The 22,357-nt window shown below is 33.4% G+C and overlaps 1 protein-coding gene across 3 annotated transcripts in view; it reads right to left on the reverse strand.

Moving 5' to 3' along the window:
• Positions 1-392: 392 nt before the first annotated feature.
• Ttc21b (tetratricopeptide repeat domain 21B) overlaps positions 393-22,357 on the reverse strand; it is a 66,320-nt gene continuing 44,355 nt past the window's right edge. For all 3 annotated transcript variants that reach the window (XM_026411138.2, XM_026411139.2, XM_026411137.2), the window contains 10 exons: positions 20,708-20,896; positions 19,696-19,806; positions 18,606-18,687; positions 16,547-16,697; positions 16,201-16,362; positions 13,904-14,099; positions 9,715-9,939; positions 6,713-6,833; positions 2,848-2,915; positions 393-940 (listed from right to left, as the gene is read on the reverse strand). In XM_026411138.2, coding sequence (XP_026266923.2) covers positions 863-940; positions 2,848-2,915; positions 6,713-6,833; positions 9,715-9,939; positions 13,904-14,099; positions 16,201-16,362; positions 16,547-16,697; positions 18,606-18,687; positions 19,696-19,806; positions 20,708-20,896 — 1,383 coding nt within the window. In that variant the 3' untranslated portion in view covers positions 393-862. The remainder of the gene's footprint in view (positions 941-2,847; positions 2,916-6,712; positions 6,834-9,714; positions 9,940-13,903; positions 14,100-16,200; positions 16,363-16,546; positions 16,698-18,605; positions 18,688-19,695; positions 19,807-20,707; positions 20,897-22,357) is intronic.

A 22,357-nucleotide genomic window follows, 5' to 3' on the forward strand; every position in this document is an offset into this window, starting at 1 on the left:
TTTCACTGCTGTACTGGAATGCTGTCAGGCACAGCTTGGTAAACAGTTGCTTTCAGTGTGCTTCCCAAGTTCCTGCTAACCAAAAGCATGTTTTTACCTTCCTCTACTGTATGACATAGGGTCTGAAATAAGACCTAGTATTCTAGGCTAAAACCACAGAGTGCTAGAAGGGTATGGATTATTTCCTAAGAACACAATGGTACTGAGAGCAGGAAGCATATGCTCAACAAAGGGGAGGGAAATTCACTCTTTACACTTTTCCAGAAAAGGTTTTCTAAGAAAGTCTCATTTTCTCCTATCTTAACCTGAACAGTGCAAACTTCATAGGGAGCTTATCCTGCTTTTGCAAAACTTAATGTGTATCTTGAGTTCCAAGAACAATGTAAGCCATATATTTATAAAATCTTTATTAAAAACATATATTTAAAATACACATTGTTTTTTTTCATAAATTATCTACAAGCCTTTGAGATATGGAATATAACAAAAAATTTTTAACAGATAACAAGGCATTTTAAATACACTTCCCATTACTGACACTCCTTAGAAAGATGATACAGGACACTAACTAGAGTTTAACAAAAAATATTTTTTATAGAAACAAGTTATAGTCTATACTACAGAATTACCAAATCCACACCTAATTAAAAGAGAATGAAACCGACCAGTTCTCATTCAACTTCTCCATTAGAAAATAGCAAGTTGATACAGGCTTCTATTTACATACAGCAGCAGCCTCTGCTGGAGAAAGAAAAGTATGCTTCTGTTCCAAAGCATTAGCTCAACCTATTTTGAACTGGAAGAACTCAAAATTAGAGCTACTTCATTTCCTGTTTAACAAAGTAAGCTAAAATTATTATTTTCAAGGTCTTAAAGATGAGCGGGCCTTATCAAGAATATCCTTTCTGATTTTTGGATAAGATGGATATGCTTCAAGAACCTGTAAAAAGAAAAAAAGCAAAAGAACTTGTAATTGACTATTGAGAACTAAGGAGCTATAAAACTTCCTATAAAGGAGCATTTACAGTTGAAATTTTATTGTATTAATATTGTGACTACAACACTTTTGGAGGGTGACATCTTAGATGTAATATGATGACTCATTTATAGATGTTCTCATTAATAGATGAGAACAAGAGAAAACATATGAATATCACATATGAACATATGAAAACCACATGTGGAAAATTTTTTTTTTTTCAACATTTATTTATTTTTTCCTTAGTTCTCGGCGGACACAACATCTTTGTTTGTATGTGGTGCTGAGGATGGAACCCGGGCCGCACGCATGCCAGGCGAGCGCGCGCTACCGCTTGAGCCACATCCCCAGCCCCCACATGTGGAAATTTAACAAAGATAACTGCTTCCTTAATAGATGAGTTGTAGAAAACAATTATGTACCAATGATTTAAAGTACTTTGGTAATTTAGCTACTCATGGTATTTGATAAACTGTTGGAGAGTGATTTTTAACCAGGAGCACATGTCAAATTTACCTGGAGTGATTTTGAAATATACAGATTTCCAGGCTGAGTCCAAAAAATGAGGAGATACTCATTTTGCCCCTATGATACTAGGGACTGACTTAGTGGTGCTCCACCACTAAGCTATATCCTAGTCTTTTTTTTTTAATATTTATTTTTTACTTATAGGTGGGCACATATCTTTATTTTATTTTATTTTATTTTTTTATGTGGTGCTGAGGATTGAACCCAGGGCCTCGTGTGTGCTTGTCGTGAATTCTACCTCTGAGCCACAATCCCAGCCCCATATCCCAGTCTTTTTAATATCTTTTTTTTGAGACAAAGATAACTGCTTCTTTAATAGATGAGTTGCAGAAGACAAATATGTACCCATGATTTAAAGTACTTTTGTAATTTGCCCAAGCTAGCCTTTAACTTGAGATCTTCTTGCCTCAGCTTTCTGAGTAGCAAGGATTAAATCTGTGCTACCATACTCAGGTGAGATATTAATGTTTTAAAAAAGATAACTCCATGAATGATTCCAATGTATAACTTTAATGTACAACCTTAACCCTAATGAGGAACACTGAAGGATAGGCTCAATAATTAAACACAAGCCTCAAGGCCAAGTATTTACTAAAATGATGCTGATACACAGCTTTCAGATAAGGGACATCAAAAATTAAAAAACAAAAGACCTTTTCTAAGGAGCTTTTCTTGGAGCTGTTTGCAATGTTTAATAAAATGGCTTACATAGAAAATCAATGGGGCAATGTACGTACAAAGGACTCTAGGAATTCTAAAAGTATATTTGTCATTTTAGTAGGGAATGAATTACAGAACTGTAATTATATAACTTCTAACTTAGAGCATAGCTATCATTCCTAGTTTATAAATCTGAATTCTCTAATACACAGATTTAGACAATTCACAGGAACTTCAACTTAGAACAATGACCCAGAGAATCCATACTACCTTCAAATATCTTCCAACTTCAGCTTCATTTAACGTTTCTCCCACTAGCCTGTCTTTATATTGACACAAACATTTTACTATTTGAGACCCAATTAAAAACACATGTGATCTTTATTATTTTCTAAATTTTAAATGAGAATCTCTCCAAAATATATTTAATAAGTCATTTAACTAAAAGACTACATTCTCTATTTCTATTCTTTCTTTTTTTCTTTTTATTTTTTCGTACTAGGGAATGAACCCAGGGGCAATTAACCACTGAGTTACAGCCTCAGCTTCCCAAGGTGCTGAGATTATAGGTATGCTCCACCAGCCTGCCTCTACTTCTATTCTAGTATATCTTGAGATCACACTAAAAGTAGGAAGCTTTGAATCTTAAAAAAAAAAGCAAGAAATCTAAATTTGTTTACCTGGTGACATATGTCAATTGCATCCACATATCTTTTCGCTTTTAAATAATTAAATGCCAGTTTGTATCCTGTTAAGAAACACACACGCACACACAAACACAGAAAAAAAAGCATAGTGATATAAATATTGCTAGCATTACTTTTTGTGTATGTGTGTGCCTCCTTCCCTGTTTGCTTACTTATTAGAGAAGTCCTGATGGAGGGGTGACTGAATACCTTACAGAGAAGTGATAAAATGATAGAAGGGGGAGTGAAATGAAAGAAGAGCAAGAAGAAAAGAAGGCACAGCTAGAAAAATGGACAACAGTGAATATACTGTGGGGTGAGAAGACCAACATCCCAAAAGTTGTATTTCCATTCCTTACTAGAAAAGTCTTAATTTATTTCAGGTTAGAGCAGAAACTTATCATAGTTATTCATTTATATAGTGTAGACTCACTGAACACTCCTAGAGTAAGGAATTTTAAGTTCTAGTAGAAGAGAAACTACATTGTTTAAATAAGTAAATCAATAATTTCTAAACTGAGATAAGTGTTATGAAGTCAAGATCCAAGTCAAGAGTTATAATAAGGCAGTTGAACCAAGGAGGAAGAGGTGCCAGGGGATGTTTCAAATCTGAAGGATGAAGCATAAATTAAGGCAGGCTGGGAATCGAGAACACTGTCAGTTAAAACAGTGGTAAGACACAGAGAAGCCAAATAATCTCAGAGAACATCGTGAGAAAACCACGCTGGTGAGCAATACAGAGGAGTGGGGGATTAGTCATCAAATGTTCCACATCCATGATTAGTGAGAATTATTATAATCACCAATGCTGAGGAATGAAACTGACCCAATTATGTTGTGTGCATGTACAAATATGTAACAACACATTCCACCAACTACAACTATAACTACAAGGCACTGACAAAAAATTCTGGAGAAAAAAGAAAAAAACATGTTTGTCTTTTACTGTGGACAAATTAGTAGAAAGCTTTAAGGCATTCTTAAATGATTGTTGCTGTTCTGTAAGAATGCTATAAAAATAAGAAAACTAATGAGAGGATAACTAACAGTAGCTGTGTACTGGGTAGGTAAGATAAAAAACACTGTAAAATAATAAGTAATCATAAATATATCACTTTACATCTTTGAAATGAAGTAGGAAATATAAATACTGCTCATGTCTCTTAACAAAAATATCAATATAATTTATAAAATTTCAAATAAACATTTGAAAAGAATTCCTGGTTAATATAATCATACAGTTGTAAAAAGAAATAGGAATGAACTAAAATTCAATATGTCACGCAAATATCTTAAATTCATACATACACCAACCCCTCCATACACACAGTACTGCCACATATGAAAACAAGAAGTTTCAAAGAAGTAAACTCAAAGTTATCAAATAATCCTAAAATGAACTAATACATAGTGACATTTAAAAGGAAATCAATTTAAGATGTCATACCAACCATCATTTACATGGTAATTTAAGTTTTAGTTTGTGGCCTCTGACTAGCTTTAGGCAAGTTGCTTGAGCTGTCAGTTTCAAGTTTCCTCATCCATAAAATGGGGAAAACAACTCCTCCTTCTCTTAGAATAATTTTAAAAATCAACTGGTACACTTATTATAAAATACTTAATATTTTTAAAGTACCACATAAATATTAACATTTTTTTCCTATGGAAGCACTAAATTATAATTACAGAGTCTTAATGTTGGAAGAAACTTGATAGATCATCTAGTGCAAAAACATTTCAGGAAATAAAGGATTAGAACGAACAAGGAACAAGGAAGATGTACACTGCAGATGCATTACACCTGTCAAATACATAAGAACTCAACTATGTGACATCTGGAGAAAAGAAGAGCACAGAAAACAACATAGTTGAGCATCTCTCAGTTCCTTGTGTCCTCTTTCTTTTCCCTTTTAAAAAATGTTCTTATTGTATATGTTAATATAAGATGCATAACATTTTATACAAATATGTGTATATAAAATACAATATACAATATTTCCCCTTTCTCTCTTTCTCAGTCTGTCTCTCTCTCTCTCTCTCTCTCTCTCTCTCTCTCTTTGTGTGATTACTACAACCACACAGATCCTATTCATTTTGTTGTTGCCTTTCACAGTAATAACAATCAATTCTGAAATCTATGGAAAGAGGATGAACAAGATTTTAAAGGCTTCTTGATAACTGAAAAAGTGAAATACACTGTTCATATGAACAGGTGTTTGGAGTACTGAAAGCAATACCAATCATAAGGAAGAACCTGAAGAATAAATTGAGAGTTTATGAGAAAACACACTAAAGCAAAGCTGGAAGAACTAATAAAAATCGTCTACAAAACACAATGCAGTGAAAAAGATAGTGAGTTGGATTCTCTGTATTTACTGGAACTTTCCAAGGAACAGAATTAGATAAATAATTAAACTGCTAGATGTAGTCCCTCTGTTGAATAAAATGTCAAAATTACATATGTTTTAAGAATATTTAAAAAGTTCTCATTTTGCAAACTATTTCGTAAGATACATATTATCTGGGAATAAAAAATACTGTAAAAATCATTAGTTTCTGTGCTTTATGCAAATCTAATAAAAAGACCAGACCCCAGAAAAAATACAAAGTGAAGGAAGTCCTGAACGAATGGCAGTTTGTGTAAAGATGACAAGACCACAAATTAGACACTGCAATATGGCTGCCCAAAACACTGATGCCATGTTGGGTTGAATTAGCAGCTAGAAAATGCCTAATCAGAAGAAAAACATACCTTCACCATACCACAACTAGAAAAATTAAATTTGAGAACAAATTCATTTATGACACAATAAGTCAGAGGGGTATGTACAAATCAAACAGCATTTTCCACAACCCATCCTCTACATCTCAGTTGTCCTCCTCCTCCTCCTCGTCCCCCTCCTCTCCCTCTTCAACCCTCCTCTCCTTCTCCTTCTCCTTTTTCTTCTTTTAAATAAATATTAAGATTTCACAAGTGTTTCAAAGAATAATCTGGTAATATTATTTTAGAGCTTTGAAAGGACAGAAACGAGTAAGGTAAGACTTAAAATCAAGTCAGTGGACAAGTAACTGATCATGGTTTGGAGAGGAGCCTTAGGAGAGATATGACGAAGGTTCCAACTAAAGGGTTGTTACAGGTTAGAGGGAAAGGATTACGGATTGTTCCAGAGAATAGATCTGGGCAATTTGAATGAAACATATTCTAGGTCACTAAGAACAAAAAGGACAGCATGGGCTAAGCTCCCTCACAATGCAGGATTAGGTTAGTCACTAAGTATATTTCAGATATTTCCCATAGTAGACTATCATTCCTCAAATAAACACTGTACAAATGCTGGAGCTAAATGATGTTTCTCAGAAGAAAAGCAACATCTTATGGTCAAATAACTGCGGGAAATATGGCATTTCTGTGATATCTGTTACAATGCACATGCATGCTTTAAGGCTTTGAGAATAACTATAGTCAAGAAACTTGGGTGACTTGATTAAATGCAATGTTTGCCTAACCGATTGATAATGGGACACTTTTTTTGGCGGGGGGCACAGCATTACTGTTTTCAAAATAGCAGAGAGTTAAAGAAGAGAAAAGGGTAAAATTAGACTAGATGTCCTCTATGATGACTAAGTACAAGTTTGGACCTCAAGAAATTCTGCTTAACTAGTTATCTGAAGATAATAATTTATTATGAATACAGAATATATTCTCAGAAAGGTTGACAATGAAAGTTGGCTCTTGGTATATTTTGTTCTGAAAAACAAAACAAAACAAACAAACAAAAAACCTCCATTGTACTTAAATGAAGATTTATAAATAAAGGAGTTTTCCAATGAAAATCTAGTGCCTATTTTGTAAACTCACCTACTGCTGGATTTGTCTGATTGCCACGTTTCCATGCAATCTCATAGTTTAAGGCAGCATCTGTATATCCTTGCTCTTTTTCCATAATATATCCCATGTATTCATAAGCTTTGCAGCAAGACTAAAGAAAAATGAAAGATACATTAATAGATTAAACCTGAAACCACTAAGATTTCATGAGATGTTTATGAGTGTAGAGATCAATCATATTAACCCATTTAAATGGTACATAAAACAAGACTTTCAGCCTCAACTATGCAATTAAATAATGGGGATGCCAAATCCCCATCCCACATCTTTCAGAATGAGAATTCTAAAAACAAATTCAGAAAAATATATCAGGGTATGTGTATTTTATGAATATACATGTACATTATTCATAATAAATAATTTGAATACATATAAATGCAGAAATAAGAGTATACTGAACTCCATGAACCTATAACTTACTTTGAAAAACTGACGTGACTAATATTGTCTCACCTGTATCCCACACACTTGTGCTTCTATATTATCAGGAAAAAACCCCTCAGATATTATATCATTTCATCAACACATGTTAGTATGCCTTTCTATAAAATAAGGGCTTTCTTTAACATAACCGTACGTCATGGCACATGATGATTAAGGTAGCAACTCCTTAATTACCACAGAACTAGTCAGTATTCAAATTGCAAACTGTCTCAATATAATTTTTAAAACAATTTGTAGTTTGTTAAAATAATCCATAGAAGGCTCACATACTGAGACTAGGTGAAATGTCCCCTAATTCTTTTTTTTAAATCTATAGATGTCTTTTGCTGTCTGTCTCTTTCTGCTCTCTTCTTTTGCTTAAATATTAGTACACACTAACAAGAATACTTTACCCTGAAGTTCCTCTTAACTCAGATTAAGTTGAGTGCATTCTTGAGGTGTTTATATGAGTCTATGTCATTGACATTCCCTGGAAATTGTAGTGAGATCCAAAGATTTGGTTTGAATATTTTATATTCAAATATTTATATAGCAAATGAAATTATTATAATTTTAATTTCTTGACTTTAATAATAGAAATTTCATCAATATTTTTATTAAGGCCCTAGTCCATTAAGAATATATATAAAAATATGATAATAAGGATATAATCTTTCTCTTTTGATTCAGAATCCACTGTAGCTTGGCATAGTCCTGTCAAATTCTGTCCATTTAACATTTTAATATTTTGATTATTTATTTGCTTTTTAAAACTGCATAGAATTATTAGTTATCTTTAATACTATTTTTCTTATCTCATCCCAGTCCTATCGTAAATGTTGTGTTCGTTGATCCTGAGACACAGAATGTCTGATTCTTCCTCTTTTTTGTGATAGTAACTATTCATAAATGCATCATGGTTGAAAATGGTGATATTCTATCAGTCTTCTTCATTTATTAACTGGAAAATGTCTATAATGAGAAATGTCTCCTTATCTACTATTTGGTAGCCTAATGATTTATACAGATATATATATATATATATATATATATATATATATATATATTTAAATTTTATTTATTTAGTGCAAAAACATAAGATCAATACTTACTTATATCTTTCCCTGCCAGGTTTAGAGACAATAGTTTATTAGTATACTTCAGTGATACCTAACCATATTTTTTTTTCTTATTTTTATGAAGGCATGGTATATTTGATGTTTCAATCCACTGCAGTAAGCATTCCTATTGGTACTTACAGCACCCACCTTTGGTTCCTGGGCATGTCTTTGACTTGGTTTCTAAGTCCCTGACATCAACCTTGATAGATTCCTTACCATCTGGTATAACAAGACGATCTAGTTTTATTTTGTACATTTCCTGCCCCATACCTGGATGACTTCCATTTTTTAATTATGTGATCCAAGGTTCCTAAGCTTTAGTTCCTGAATTCATGATTCAAATATACTCATGCCTAATCAGCATGGCTAAACAAAGTTTCTAAAGCAATTATCATATTCAGTTTTGTAAGTTATTATTGGTAGTGTTCCAGCAAATAAATTTATCTGAAGAGAAAACCTTAATTCCCATACAATCTTGCTTAAATCTAAACTAAGCATGTGAGCTTCAACTCTTCTGTACTTTAGATTTTTAAAGCTTATTAATGAGTATTCTCTGTTTTCAAGGCCAATTTAACTTAAAATTGGTGTAAACGATTATTTAGAATTGTTTATAGGTTGATAAATGGGTAGTTTTTTTTTTTTAGGTTTTTAAGTTCCTAAGAAAATATCTTACCAGTGCTAGGTAATCATAATTCCTCTATGAAAAACAAATGATCCATTTCATAACCTCATTTGTTTCAAGAGAACAAATTTATGGTGATTACAATTTTGAAGAAATTGGTATAAATTTGTGAAGATAAATATTCTTAAATTTCTAGGCCAAGTTCAATTGTTTTTCAGCAAATAACATAAATCTAAACTTTATAAAACTGTCATAATAAGACATCTCATCTTTTCTGTGTGATTAAACTCCAAAATATTCGTGGAGAAGTTCATACAGACTTGAGATTTTCAATTTTGTACCTAAAGATAAGGACTTTTTATTTAATTGAATCAAAAGGTGACAAGACTTTCCCCCACTACATATTATGCATAGTGGATTCTAATACTGTGGAAATGACATGCAGCTGCAGTAAATTCATCAAGAGTATTTCTTAATAGGAGGGACATACGCCCACAATTAATGTTCTGCAATTTTCATTAGTTCTTGGATGAGATTGGTAATCACAGGAAAATGCTTGACATTCCAAAAACATTTTGTGTAAGTAGGGCATCACCACAGCTGAAACGTGAAGCTGCATAAATCTCTTTTTTCTCTTTTATTTTTCAAGGGCAAATGGCTTCTTTCTTATTATTAATGTTTATTTCCTGACTGTGGTAACCATCAACATATAGTATTCAAAAAATACTCGAGAATCACAAAAAATGGACCAACACTATAATACACAACAAAGGTAAATAATTATTTTTCACTGTTTTAACACCTACTTTATTGTGATGTAGGCACCGTTTTAATAGTTCTTCTGCTATGTCATATTTTGCTGACTGAATATAAATATCAGCAAGCAACAGCCAACTTTTCTCAAAATCATCAGCATCAATAGGATTCCAAGTCATTTTTGCAATCCGCTTCAGCTGGTTTCTAGCTTTCGGAATCTGTTTCAAGATCATATGAGCTGTTGCCATTCCCAAAAGTGCTGGAAGATTATCCTTCTGTAAGAAAACAAAACATTAGACTGCTAGACACACAACATAAATATCCTTTTTTTTTTTTTTAAAGGAAAAACATATAGAAAGCAGAAAATGCTATACAGAACTGGTCTGTAGACTCTACCTGGATCCATCCCAGATAACTGTGATTATCATTACTATTTAATACATCAAGTAATCTCAAGCTACTAGGAAAAAACTTGATCAGGCACTGTATGGTGGAAATAATTCAGTGTCTATGCAGATGCCAAAACCTCATAATTCCAGCAATCAGTTTGAATTGATTTTTAATGGAATCGACTAGCTATTTTGGTTTTGTATTGAAACAGAAAAAGAAAACCTTTGAAATATAATATTCACTGAGCAGTTTTTATTTCAGATTTAACATTTACCTCCTTAGTTCTTTAACTTATCAAACAGGGATAAGAAAAAGACTTACATGTAAATGATAGTTTATCTATCTTGACTTCTATTACTTTTTCCCTTCTTTCTTGTATTAAGAAATACCCATCTTGTCCCAATAAAGTTTGACCAATTAAATGCTACAAATAAAGGGTGCAATTGATTAATCACTTGGAAATGGTATGAAATAAGCTCATGTCTTAAAGTAGGATTTTGATAAGGACTGTATAGCACAATAGTTTATTTGATTGATTTCAAAGTCAGAAAATGTCACTCTGGGAATCCAAAAGGTTAGTAAGAAATGCTTAAAATGGAGGCCAGAAGATAGCAATATAAAAAGCTAATTTAGATAAACAATAATGTTTACATTCCTGATTAAGGGAGGGGTGTTTCAATTAAATTCCTTCCTTCCTCTCTCCTTCCCTCCCTCCCTCCCTCTCTCCTTCCTTTCTTCCTTCCTTCCTGCTTCAATTTATTTCCTTCTTCCTCCCTCCCTCTCTCTCTCTTTCTTTTTTTGGTTGTAGGGATCTAGGGATAGAAGCCAGGGGCTCCTAACCAAGAACCACATTCCCAGCCCTTTTGTATTTTAATTTTGACACAGGGTCTCGCTAAATTACCCAGAGCCTTGCTAAATTGCTGAGGCTGACTTTGAACTTGTGATCCTCCAGTTTCAGCTTTACCAGCCGCTAGGATTATAGCCATGTGCCTCTGCTTCCAGTAGGAGGGTGCTTCTTAAATTTCAGCAGAGGGATTATGATACTTTTTAGAAAGGGTAAGGTCTTAAGTTTAAATTTACAAATTAATTAGAAATCATAATATCATGACAATACTAAATATTCCCTGTAAGACTGCAAATTTGGGTAACTAATAAGGAACACTGCAAAATTACATTATATTGATAAAACTTGCAATATCCAACATTGGTGGTGGATGGCAGTCAAAATTTAATTTTTTAATTAATTGCAGACAGAAGGGCAATTTATTAGGGCTTGATGAAAGCAATAGGAATATAAAACTTTCTTGGCAGTAATTCCATGTTTATTAATGAACTTCCAATAAGGAATTCTGACACAGATAATGAATGGCAAAACAGTTTAATTTGAATGCTAAATCCAAGCAATTGGTAGTAGATTTTGAAGACATGTGGAACATTGTCAATTTCATTAACCTTCAATCCACTCATCCAGGTGGGCTGGGAGAGGGAGAAAAGGAGACCTGTTATATATTTGTCAGCCATTTCCTAAGATGGTCTGAGAAGGGCCCTGCAAAAAGACCCTACCCCAATTCACATGCATAAAAATATCCCATAATACTTAATTAAAGTAAGTCTCTGATTTCAAAACCACGTGCCTTGAGCTACATTAGAATGAGCCAGTTCTTCACAGTTTGATTAAATGCAAACCATAGTTGTTCCCCGCATTAGACCAGGAGATTTGGTTTTTTTTGTTTTGTTTTCCTTTGGCACTGAGGATTGAACCCAGGGACTTGCATGTGCTGGGCAAGTACTCTACCACTGAACTGTACTCAGCTCCATGGCGTCTTTTTCTGGTATAGACAACCTAAAACGTTAGCCAGCTTCCCTCTTCCAGTCTTAATCCACTCAGAGGATAAGATTCGAGTGAGGGCAACACAAATTGCTTATGATCAACATGCTCTGTGGTTCAAGGAAATGCAATATAAGCAAGTGGATATGGCTCAGCTTGGGTTAACTTATCTTCCCCCGTTTTCTCCATGACTTTCTGTGACGTACCTCTGAGTGACACACAGTGTTCTGAATACACTTCATTCATGCTTTTCTGCCTCCCCACTTTTGCTCATATTTCCCTCTTCATTTAGAAGACACTCAGTCCATTTGTGCCTATGAAAATGCTATATTTTTCTGGTTCTTCAAATTATAACTGTTCCTTAAATCATACCTTCTCCACAAAAGGGTAACTGAATTCTCCTACTGTCACTTACAGACAGTGCTCTTATTTGCAACTCTAGGATAGAATACATTTGGCTTTGTATTTCAGTAATTATAGTTGGTATGCTTGTCTCATTTTCTGTAATTTAAGAGAAACTTCAAAAAAGGAACCATACATTATTTATATGTGTGATTCCCACTATGCTTAGCACCCATTGGCTGCTTGATGAATATTCATTATATTGAATATGTAACCTATGAATTAAAAGAAAAAATGCAAGATGAGGCCTAATGTTTATGAAATTTCAGCTCATCACCCATCATTATTATTTGGATATTATGGTCAGTAAACAGATTTGGTAAATTTCTAATCTCACAGGTAAAGATGATAAAAAATTATGCAGTCTCATCAACACAGAAAACTGGCATAGGCTGTGTAGAAAACAGATGTAATGTCATTCACTGTTTTTTGCTTCTCTCTCTTAAACTTCACAGTAGAAATAATGGACTTCCTTAAAATAACTCATTATTGTATGACAGAATACCATTCCACAACAGTCAGTAGCTATGATACCTTACTAGAAAATGTGTTTTATCATATCCTTACAGATTTTTGTAGATTTACATGATTATGCTATTTCTCTTCATTCAGTAATTCATCCGTTTGCTATAAAAGCCAATTCAACAGAGCCCAATCCTTGAGAATACTACTTCAATGCCTGCAGAAGAGCTCTGCTGTATGGTATTATTGCTATTGATGCTACCTTGCGGTTTTTGTTCCTAAAGCTGCTTCCTAGATATACTCAACCACAACAGGTATTGTACGTCTCCCATAGCCTTGCCATCTCCATCTTCTCCAGGGTCCTGAAGGTGGGAGAAAGGATCACTCTTGGGGTTCATACAGTCTATTGCTACCACTGTGTCTTTAAAACCATAAGAAAACTCATCAAAATTTGATATATGTTCTGAGAGACACAAAATTATGAGCTTTTGGTGGCCTACACATTGCTAAGTGGAAGATCAAACACAAAATCCTATGAACATACTTAGAAGTAGGTATGACCAACTGCTGGTCAGGTATGTATCTAGAATTCCTTCCTTAGTAGTACTGAGTGGGGAATACAAGATCAGAGTTAAAAAGGAAATGGGGTTGAGTGGGATGAAAAAGAAGAAAACTCTGATCTGATCTAATAATACTAACATAATAATAAAAAGATTGCAAGAGGTTACTTCAGTCTTACTAAAGACCAATGTTATGATTTGCATGAATTAATTATAAACAGTCAGTATTGTTCTCATTTAGAACTAGAATTGGAAAAGTCCATTATAAAGTGAAAAGGCAAAATGGCAAGGCAGCTAGGTGTTTATTTTCACTTTGTAAGTTAACACACATGACATCTGCAACACAGAAAATTCAGAAGATAAGCCATTTTTTTAAGAATTGACTTATGCCTTTTGGAGGACTTCCCTTTCTGTAGACTACAATAATCCAGTAGTGATAAATATATCAATAACATATCAAAGCAATTAAGTGTCTCTTCTGGATCAAAGGCACACTATGTTTGATTAAGAAAAATCTTTAGAAAATAAACAATTCAAACGTATTTCTATACTATTAAGAAATAATAACATATAAAGTTGTAAAAGAAAACTACTAACCTCAGATGCTGCTATTTTGGTGAAAGTATTTAATGCTTGCTCAACATTAGATTTCTGTTTGGTAGCCAACAGGCAATAATTTTCCATTATGCGAAGTTGTATGTGCCCGTGTACCGTATGAGGTTTTAGTTCTTTAAGGAGTTTTTCTGCTGTTCTCACTGCTAATTGCACAGATTCTTGCTTCTCAGTTGAATTACTGAATACAATTAAAAATAAATCGATTATGTCCATCACTTATAAAATTCAATGAAATTAGAAAGAGATTTAGGATACACTAGCTTCTCTTTTTATAATTTAAAAGTAATCATTTGTGAAGCATGTCACTCAACCTCTTCTAATACAAAGTAATACACATCTATTAGTATATTTTTAAAAATAAAATTAATATCTCCTCGGTAAAAAAAAATGTTCTAGAAAACAAAAAATTAGACAATTAGACAATATCCATATTGAAAATGTTCACTTCACCTAATATTAAGCTAGGATAAAAGCAGAATCATATAATTATCAAATGGTGTTTCCTACTCAGTAAGTGAAATTAAAGAAAGGAAGAGGGAAAGGGGCCAGGTACTATATGATTTCATTCAATCTATGTTGAATGCATTTATCTACAGGTAAACTGAGACTTCAAAAAAGTGAAATGATTTATCAAAAGTCTCAGAAGGAGGCAAATTTTAGATTTAAGTTTTTCAGATATCTAAAGTCTATTCTATATCCTTACCATGTTAACTATCAGACTCTCAGAAATTATACGTGTTGAAAAGTTGTAATTTTATATTCAATAACAATTTGACTATTTGAAGGCAAGTTTCTGGCACATATATGTATGTGTGCATATATACATCAATTAAAGGAGATATATTTATGTGAGTATATCATATATAATTTAAGAAAGGAAATATTGATATATAAATCAAAAAAGGAAATCAAACTCTCAAAGTCCAATCACTGGTCTTTCCCTCAAGACTTTGGCTTTTATCTTGCTTACAACATTTCACACTGCTGCATACCTTTTTCAAAGTTATTCTCCTTAAGAATTAACTTATGAATTAACTTAAACCTCTATAATACTGTGCAGGTTTGGTTCTTTTCCCACTGCACTGTTTGCCCTTTCCTGACCTCCCTTCCTCCCTGAAACTTCTTAAATGTTAACATGTCCATAATTTAGTTCTCTAATCTGTTACTATATCCTACTTGCAAAGAAGACATTCATGGAGTTCCAACTAGCCACCCTGTGCAATACATCCTTCCAAATCTCTATCTCCAGCATTGACCTCTCTGAAGTTCTAGTTTTGTATTTTTCATCTACTTGCTGAAGAGCTCCACTTGGGAAGCCTATCATTTCATAAAAGAATGCTCCTTCAACCTTCCTAAGACAAACAAAAAACAAACATGTCATTTCCCTGCTCTAAAATTTCAATGTTCTCTTTAAGCCAGATGTTAACATTTGTCATCGGAACATCTTGGAAGTCCAGTTCTATTTTTTTCCCTATTCCTCTACACACCCTCACTTGACTACTTAGGTATTATTACAATTTCAATGAACTCCTACAATACTTAATATCCATTTTTACCCATGTCAGTTGTGATAAAGATGGAATGATTTCAGGTATTGTGTTATATCCAAAGTAAATTATACGCTACTAAAAATAGAATTGTCTCCTTACATGGTCTTTACCTCCTTATACATTCCCCACCAAGGCCTTGCCCAATTCTGAGAGAAGCAGCAACAAACATAGTGTGATGGAAATATCACTATTTCTCAGAAGTATACCCTAGTGACTAATAGCAGGAGCTTTGGGCCAGGTAGTCCTCAGTCTGAATCTTGCTCCATTTATACCAAATATCACTAGAGAAGCTGATTCCAGATTGTTTCATAATAGTGTTCTACGGAATAAATGAGATAATGCATAGAAAGTGTAAAGCACAGGGTTTGGTAATAAACTACCATTTATTGGGTACTTACTCTTCTTGTGTGGACAATTTTCCATCATTGTAAAATTCAATCTTTCTCATTTTCTATAGAGTGACTAGGGAAGTGCCTTTATAACATGTCTATTCTGATTTAGGAAGCCTGGCACTTCCTTTCTGTTTATAACATGTCTATTATGATTTAGGAAGCCTTTCACTTCCTTTCTGTTCCACTAAAATTGTCATTTTAACTATGATTTATTCATCTGACCTTTCCTTAGTGCTATCCTAGGTTTTAGCTCTATTTTATAAAGTATTTCTGCTTATTATCTACAATAACTGTTAAAAAGAAGTTGTCCAAAGATAATGTGTCAAACACTACTCACCCCAGGTCTCCATCCAGATTTTCGAATACTTCACCTCCAACAGTTTCATTGTCTGGATTCAAACAGATTTCTATCATATTATACAGTGCATTTTGGCCCCATTCACTATCTTTCCGAGCTTTATTAAAATGTCGAAGGGCATCATTTGGTTCTCCAGTAAACCTTATTAGACGTTAAAAACAAAATCTTATTTTAATCACTGACTATAAAATTCAGAGTACTTGTCTGGTAAATAAAACTATTAGCATATTTTAAAATGTATATTTAATACCAAAAAAGCTCATTCTACTTTATCTACAATGAGAAAAAAACTACCATGTAGAATTTATTTTGCCAGTAGACTTACCAAAGATATAGTCCTTTACAGTACTGAAATCCTGGCTCCAGTTTTGCTCTAGAGTTACGTTTCTCAGCCATTACAAAAAACCTTGGAACATCTTCAAGTTTTCCACATCTTCTTAGGAGATCAATCAAACGAGAAAAAGTCATATAATTATCTAGAAACAAAAAAATACTTCAAATAAGGATAATATTTTCGGGGCTGGGGATGTGGCTCAAGTGGTAGCGCGCTCGCCTGGCATGCATGCGACCCGGGTTCGATCCTAAGCACCACATACAAAGATGTTGTGTCCGACAAAAACTAACCTAAGCACCACATACAAACAAAGATGTTGTGTCCGCCGAAAACTAAAAAATAAATATTAAAAATTCTCTCTGTCTCTTTAAAAACAAACAAACAAAAAAACCAACTGTAAGTTTAAAAAAAAAGGATAATATTTTCTAACTTTTATTCTGATGGTTATTATCCTACTTTATCAATGTTTGATTAATATGAAATATAATTTAAATAAAAGTAAAGTAATAAAGTAAAGGTGCTATAATCCCTAAAGTAACTATACTTCCAACTGGTTGATCTATCAAATGACATAAATTGGGCTGGGCTGGTCACAATAAGAGAATGTTCTAAATAGGGACATCCTACTCAGCAACCATTATGTAACTGCTAATGCAAGTGGTGGCCCTGGAATGCCAAGTGTTTTCTCCAAGAGGAATACATTTTAGACTATGTGTTGAGAAAGACAGAATAAATAGAAAGATCAGTAAAGTAGAGAAAAGGAAATGGGGTGTGGAGAGAGGGAGGACTGCTAGAATAAGGGGAAGTATTGGCGACTTAACTGGAGCAAATGATATTCAATGTATGTATAATTATGTCAAAATGAACCCTAATGTATTGTATAACTATTATGAACCAATACAAAAATAAAATAAATGACAACAACAAAAAAGAATAAGGGAGGCAAAATACGATATTGGCAAAAGGACAAATCCACAGACTTGGAAGTATAATTGCACATCATTTGGTATTGTAGGAGTACAAAATCTTTACATTGAATTTATAAATAATTGATTTTATATTTTTGATTACAAACAGTCCCAAACAGCCAGTCCACTATGCCAAATTATGCTGATGCCAAACAACAGAAACTTGGTGAGAGAAACACCCAGGACACATGATAATGTCTTTAAATCTTATAAAACCATAATATGAGGAAAATATTGATAAGAACAGCTTAAGAATATTCACAAGGAAATAAAGATGCTCTAAAGAAACAAGGTGAGATCATTCACTCAAAGGAAATACTGTGGAAAGGGAACAGCTTGCAAGAGATGAAAATACTATGTGTATTTCCATTCAATGTCAGCTCAGAGAAGGAAAACAAAACAGTGTCAAGATTTAAGGTAGAAATAGCAGGAAAGAAAAGAAGACAGGCCTGTAGGAAAGGGAGGTTTGGGTAAGGTGGGTGGGAGAATACTGATTAATTTAAAGTGGGGTGATGTCCAGGCATGGCTATATGCTGGTTAGGAAAAAAAATGATGGAAGGAGCAAGAGAGGGAGCTGCAGGAGCAGACCCCTTTGGCAGGTGAGGGGCAGTGTCCAGTGCATACAGGGAAAAGCTAGTGGTAAGTGGGGTCACAATGTGGCAATGACATGGACTAGATAATGGATGGATTTGGTGACAGGGAATGGAGCTCTTTTCTAGTTGGTTATATATTCTTAATCAAATATGTGTCAAGGTTTTTAGATGAAGGTAAGGAATACAGAAAAGGTGTTGGGAGGTTAAACGAGACAGAAGAATTCATGAAAAGTAGCCGGAAGCAGGTAAATTCATTAGAAAGACACAGTAGGAGTACCCGACTGACCACTTAAGATTTGTGGTCACTATTGAGACCATTTCAGTGTTGCATTTTCCTCACGGCCATTTCAACTACTCAAGACCACACATGGAATAATCAGAGTCAGATTCAATCAGGGTGGCTGTTTTTCCAAGAGTTTACCAGCTAAGAGGAGAAAAGAGAAAGAAGTTTGACTGCATTAGAAAAATATATGGACGATGATTAATTACCTGGTTTGCGTTCTAAAAGCTGCTGTAAATGAAACACTGCTTGTTCGTAGTCCTGTTTTCTGAACATGAGATCAGCCATCATCTATAAAGATAAAGTTCGTTCTAAAAACACTGCCATATTTTTCACAAAGCATATTCTTCTAAGACTGAAAACTAAGAAAATACCTATGAAAACTATAAGGAGGAATAAAGTTTTACAAAAACTTTTCATTTTTGAAGTTCAAGTATGCCTTGAGCAGACTGGCTTGAAAAATCAGTACAACATAAGTTAATCAAGGACGCAAAACAGATTGCTCTGTTCACAAAACTGTATTTTTAGCATAAAGTATGCTTCAAGTGGTGGTTTCAAAAACAGAAATGGAAGGGAATGAAGTATTCTATGTACTATTGTAGGAAATATGCCTCACAGGAGTTGGCTAAAATGATAATAAGAAGATTAAAAACAAGACAAAAGAAAGCAAAACTTAAGTCATAAATATCTCAAAGGAAGGTAAACCAAGGAAGATGTATGGAGATTTTCTAATTGTGTTTCAAAAGGGAAATGGCTTGTATTCTTTTTAGTTACAACAATAACTTTGAATAAACCTCACAAAACATTATCCATACAGCTGTTTGCTCACAATATTTCAACCCAGGTGAAATAAGAAAGAAAAGCCAAATTTTATTTAAACAGGACCATCTTAGAATGATACATAAAGTTTTTATTTCTGTAACTTCAAACGTTTCACTGAAACTCTTAAACTAATCCAGGATGTCTAAGTAAGTACTTGAAAGTTTTAGCAAATTGTAGCATTATAAAGAAAACAAAAACATGTAGCTTTACTATATGAACTGCCTGGCTAAGCATTCCCTTAGGCATAAAGAAATATTATCTCAAGTAATGAACCAGGTTTGCTGTCATGCTTATAAATATGATGCTAATGGTTCTTGGTCTTTATTAGTTAAATGTACTTATGTTAGAAATGTTATTTCTTCCAAAGCTAACATGACCAGGCCTTCCCATCTAGTATTATTTTATGGGGTAAAATTTGAGACTTCCAATTGGAATATAAAACTCAACTCTCTTCACATGGAAATCTCTTGGACTGACCGTTGTAGCAGCTTCGTTGTCCTGGTCATTCTGCAGCAGTAGTGCACACTGCCTCATGCAGGCATCAGGGTCACCTTGGGCTAGGTATAATCGTGCCAGCTCCAACATTATCTAGAAAGCAAAAGGGAAGAGTAGTCAGAAATTGGTTTTGGGATAAAAAGTAAATGAGGAAAAAGTTTGGATGAGATTAAACTCTAATTGATCAAAGGTTATTGCAATAAAAATGTTAAGCATGGTAGACTAGGAAAACTATGGCAATTCCATATCTATTTTGTCTTCTGAAAACAAAACAAAAAAATAGATAACAACTCACTTGAAAAGTAGAGAGAGAAAGGTATTGTGAAAAGAACACTGCCCTTAAAATTAGGAGACAGGCTTTTAGTTCCCGAGTCTCTGACAAAACCAAGTTAAGTCCCTTTTATTTATTTCAACCTGCTTTCTCATTTGCAAAATAAAAAGGTTTCAATCAGATAATCTCTAAGGTGTGCTTCTGGGTTACAACTATGACTCCCACTTCTTTTTACTAACCACTTAAAAATGTATCTGCTGTTTGGTTTATGCCTTACAAAAGGTGAATTATACCAGTTTTCACAATGTGCCACTTGAGGTCATAGATTTATTCTGAATCACTTTTGTATCCTCAGCACCAAAATGCAATCCTAATACAGATGTGTACAATAGCTATTTAGTAAACTGAATTGAATCACCTAGGTGCAGATATTTATTTGTGACTGAGAAACTGTTTTACAGTGATTATTAAAACATAAATGAATATTAAAAATAATGACCTTGCAGGTTTGCTTTATATGACTTGTTCCATTATAATTTTTAGACTCTAATATTTTAAAAGTATCATGTATTTTGAAAGTTTTCTAGAAATAATATTATTTTTTAACTTGTTTTTCATATTTCTTTTGAAATCTTTTAAAATAAGCTAGTAAGAATTTTACATTTGAGGAAATTAGATGACATCTGTAATAAAAGGAACTTAAAATTTTATAAAGGTACTGACCTTGCTGTCTGTTTCACAATGAACCAGAGCCTCTCTATAAAACTTAATTGCTTTTTCAGGGTCTCGCTGAGCTACAGAATGTTTTGCAATCTCTGCACAAATTTCAGCTGCTAAATGTTTCTGTGCAGGAACTGCATCTGGCTGTTCCATCTGAACACGTTTTAGTACCCGAGCTTGTAGTTCTCGAGCCTAGGAAGGAAAAATAAGGATAAAAAGCAACTTAAAAAAAAAAAAAAAAAGAACCAAGAAAGGAAATGAAAAAATTTTCAACAGCTCACACACAGTATAATTTTACAGAAGATTTATTCAGGCATTATTGGCCTTTGATCTAACAAAGCCTAATCCAAAGAAAATGTCTTATTAAGATCTCAAACATGCCCTTGTTTGTATATGATCCAGCATGTACATAACCTTTTGAAGAAAGTGCTATAAAATTACTGAATCTTTTCCATGTTATAAGGATATGTACAGGAAGCTCATTAAAATGGAAATGCAATCATGAAATGAATACTTGGAAAAGATACCTAGATGTTATTATTAAATAATTTAAAATTTTAAATGCTAATAGAATTAATAAAATAGCAAGTATCTGAAATTAAATCAAATATTGGCAGATTCTAGGTAACAAGTACATTTACATACATTTTTGACAGAAGTTGAATTAGTACAATCTTTTGGGGCTTCCCCCCAGTGAAATATACCAACACCATAAAACTAACCAGGCTGCTGAATTTAGCTGCTCCACTCTTTGGCAAGGTAACCATTATAAAGAAAAATGATCTGTGTTATTTGTTGTATAAGTAAAACAAAGGATATATAACACTAATAACAAAAAAAGAAGCCCAAAACCCTGGGAACAGGTTAAATGCCCAATTAATTGATGGTATATGTAAATACAGTCCTATACCATGCATAGAAATGTTAAAAGAAGGTGGTGACTTTTCTTTGGGTAAGAATATCAAATAGATTGCTTAACTGGAGGAATATCTGCTTTACCACCCATACATCTGATTTTTGGTACACTGAGAGTTTCCTAAATTAAATGAATGAGAACTATGGTTTAGGCCTTTACAAATAAAATTTAACCTTGAGCTACAGAAAATCATTCATAATGTATTCACTGAAAAAAAAAATAGCAAATGCCTGTCATGTGCCATACATTAGTCTACACAGAGTACCTTTCAAGGAACTCCTGTCAATACACTAGCTGACAATTGGTATCTGATGAATAAAGTTTAAAACACGATTTTTTTCCAAGCTGTAAGTTCAGTGGGTCATAATAGCACTATTTTGGACATAAAAAAGGATTAGAAAATGTAAGTATAAACAGCATGTGATAAAAATTAATACTGTCTCATAAATGTTTTTTCTTGTGTTCAAGAAAGATTATTGCTAACTTTTACAATTATCTGGTACAATAACCATGTTAGCATTGATTGTCAACATTTGGTTTTCCTTTCCTCTATTTTATAATATATACATTTTTATAATTCCTTCAAGCACTTAGAAGGAAGTATAGAGATAAGATGTTTCATAATCCTTATCATCATAATATGGTTGCTAACAGCCTATGTAATAAGAGACCTGACTGAGATCAAGTGAAATCTGAAAAATTACTTCTCAATATTCTCTATTTTAATAGCTTTATTT

This window comes from Urocitellus parryii, chromosome 1 (assembly GCF_045843805.1).
Source record: "Urocitellus parryii isolate mUroPar1 chromosome 1, mUroPar1.hap1, whole genome shotgun sequence".
Lineage (NCBI taxonomy): Eukaryota > Metazoa > Chordata > Mammalia > Rodentia > Sciuridae > Urocitellus > Urocitellus parryii.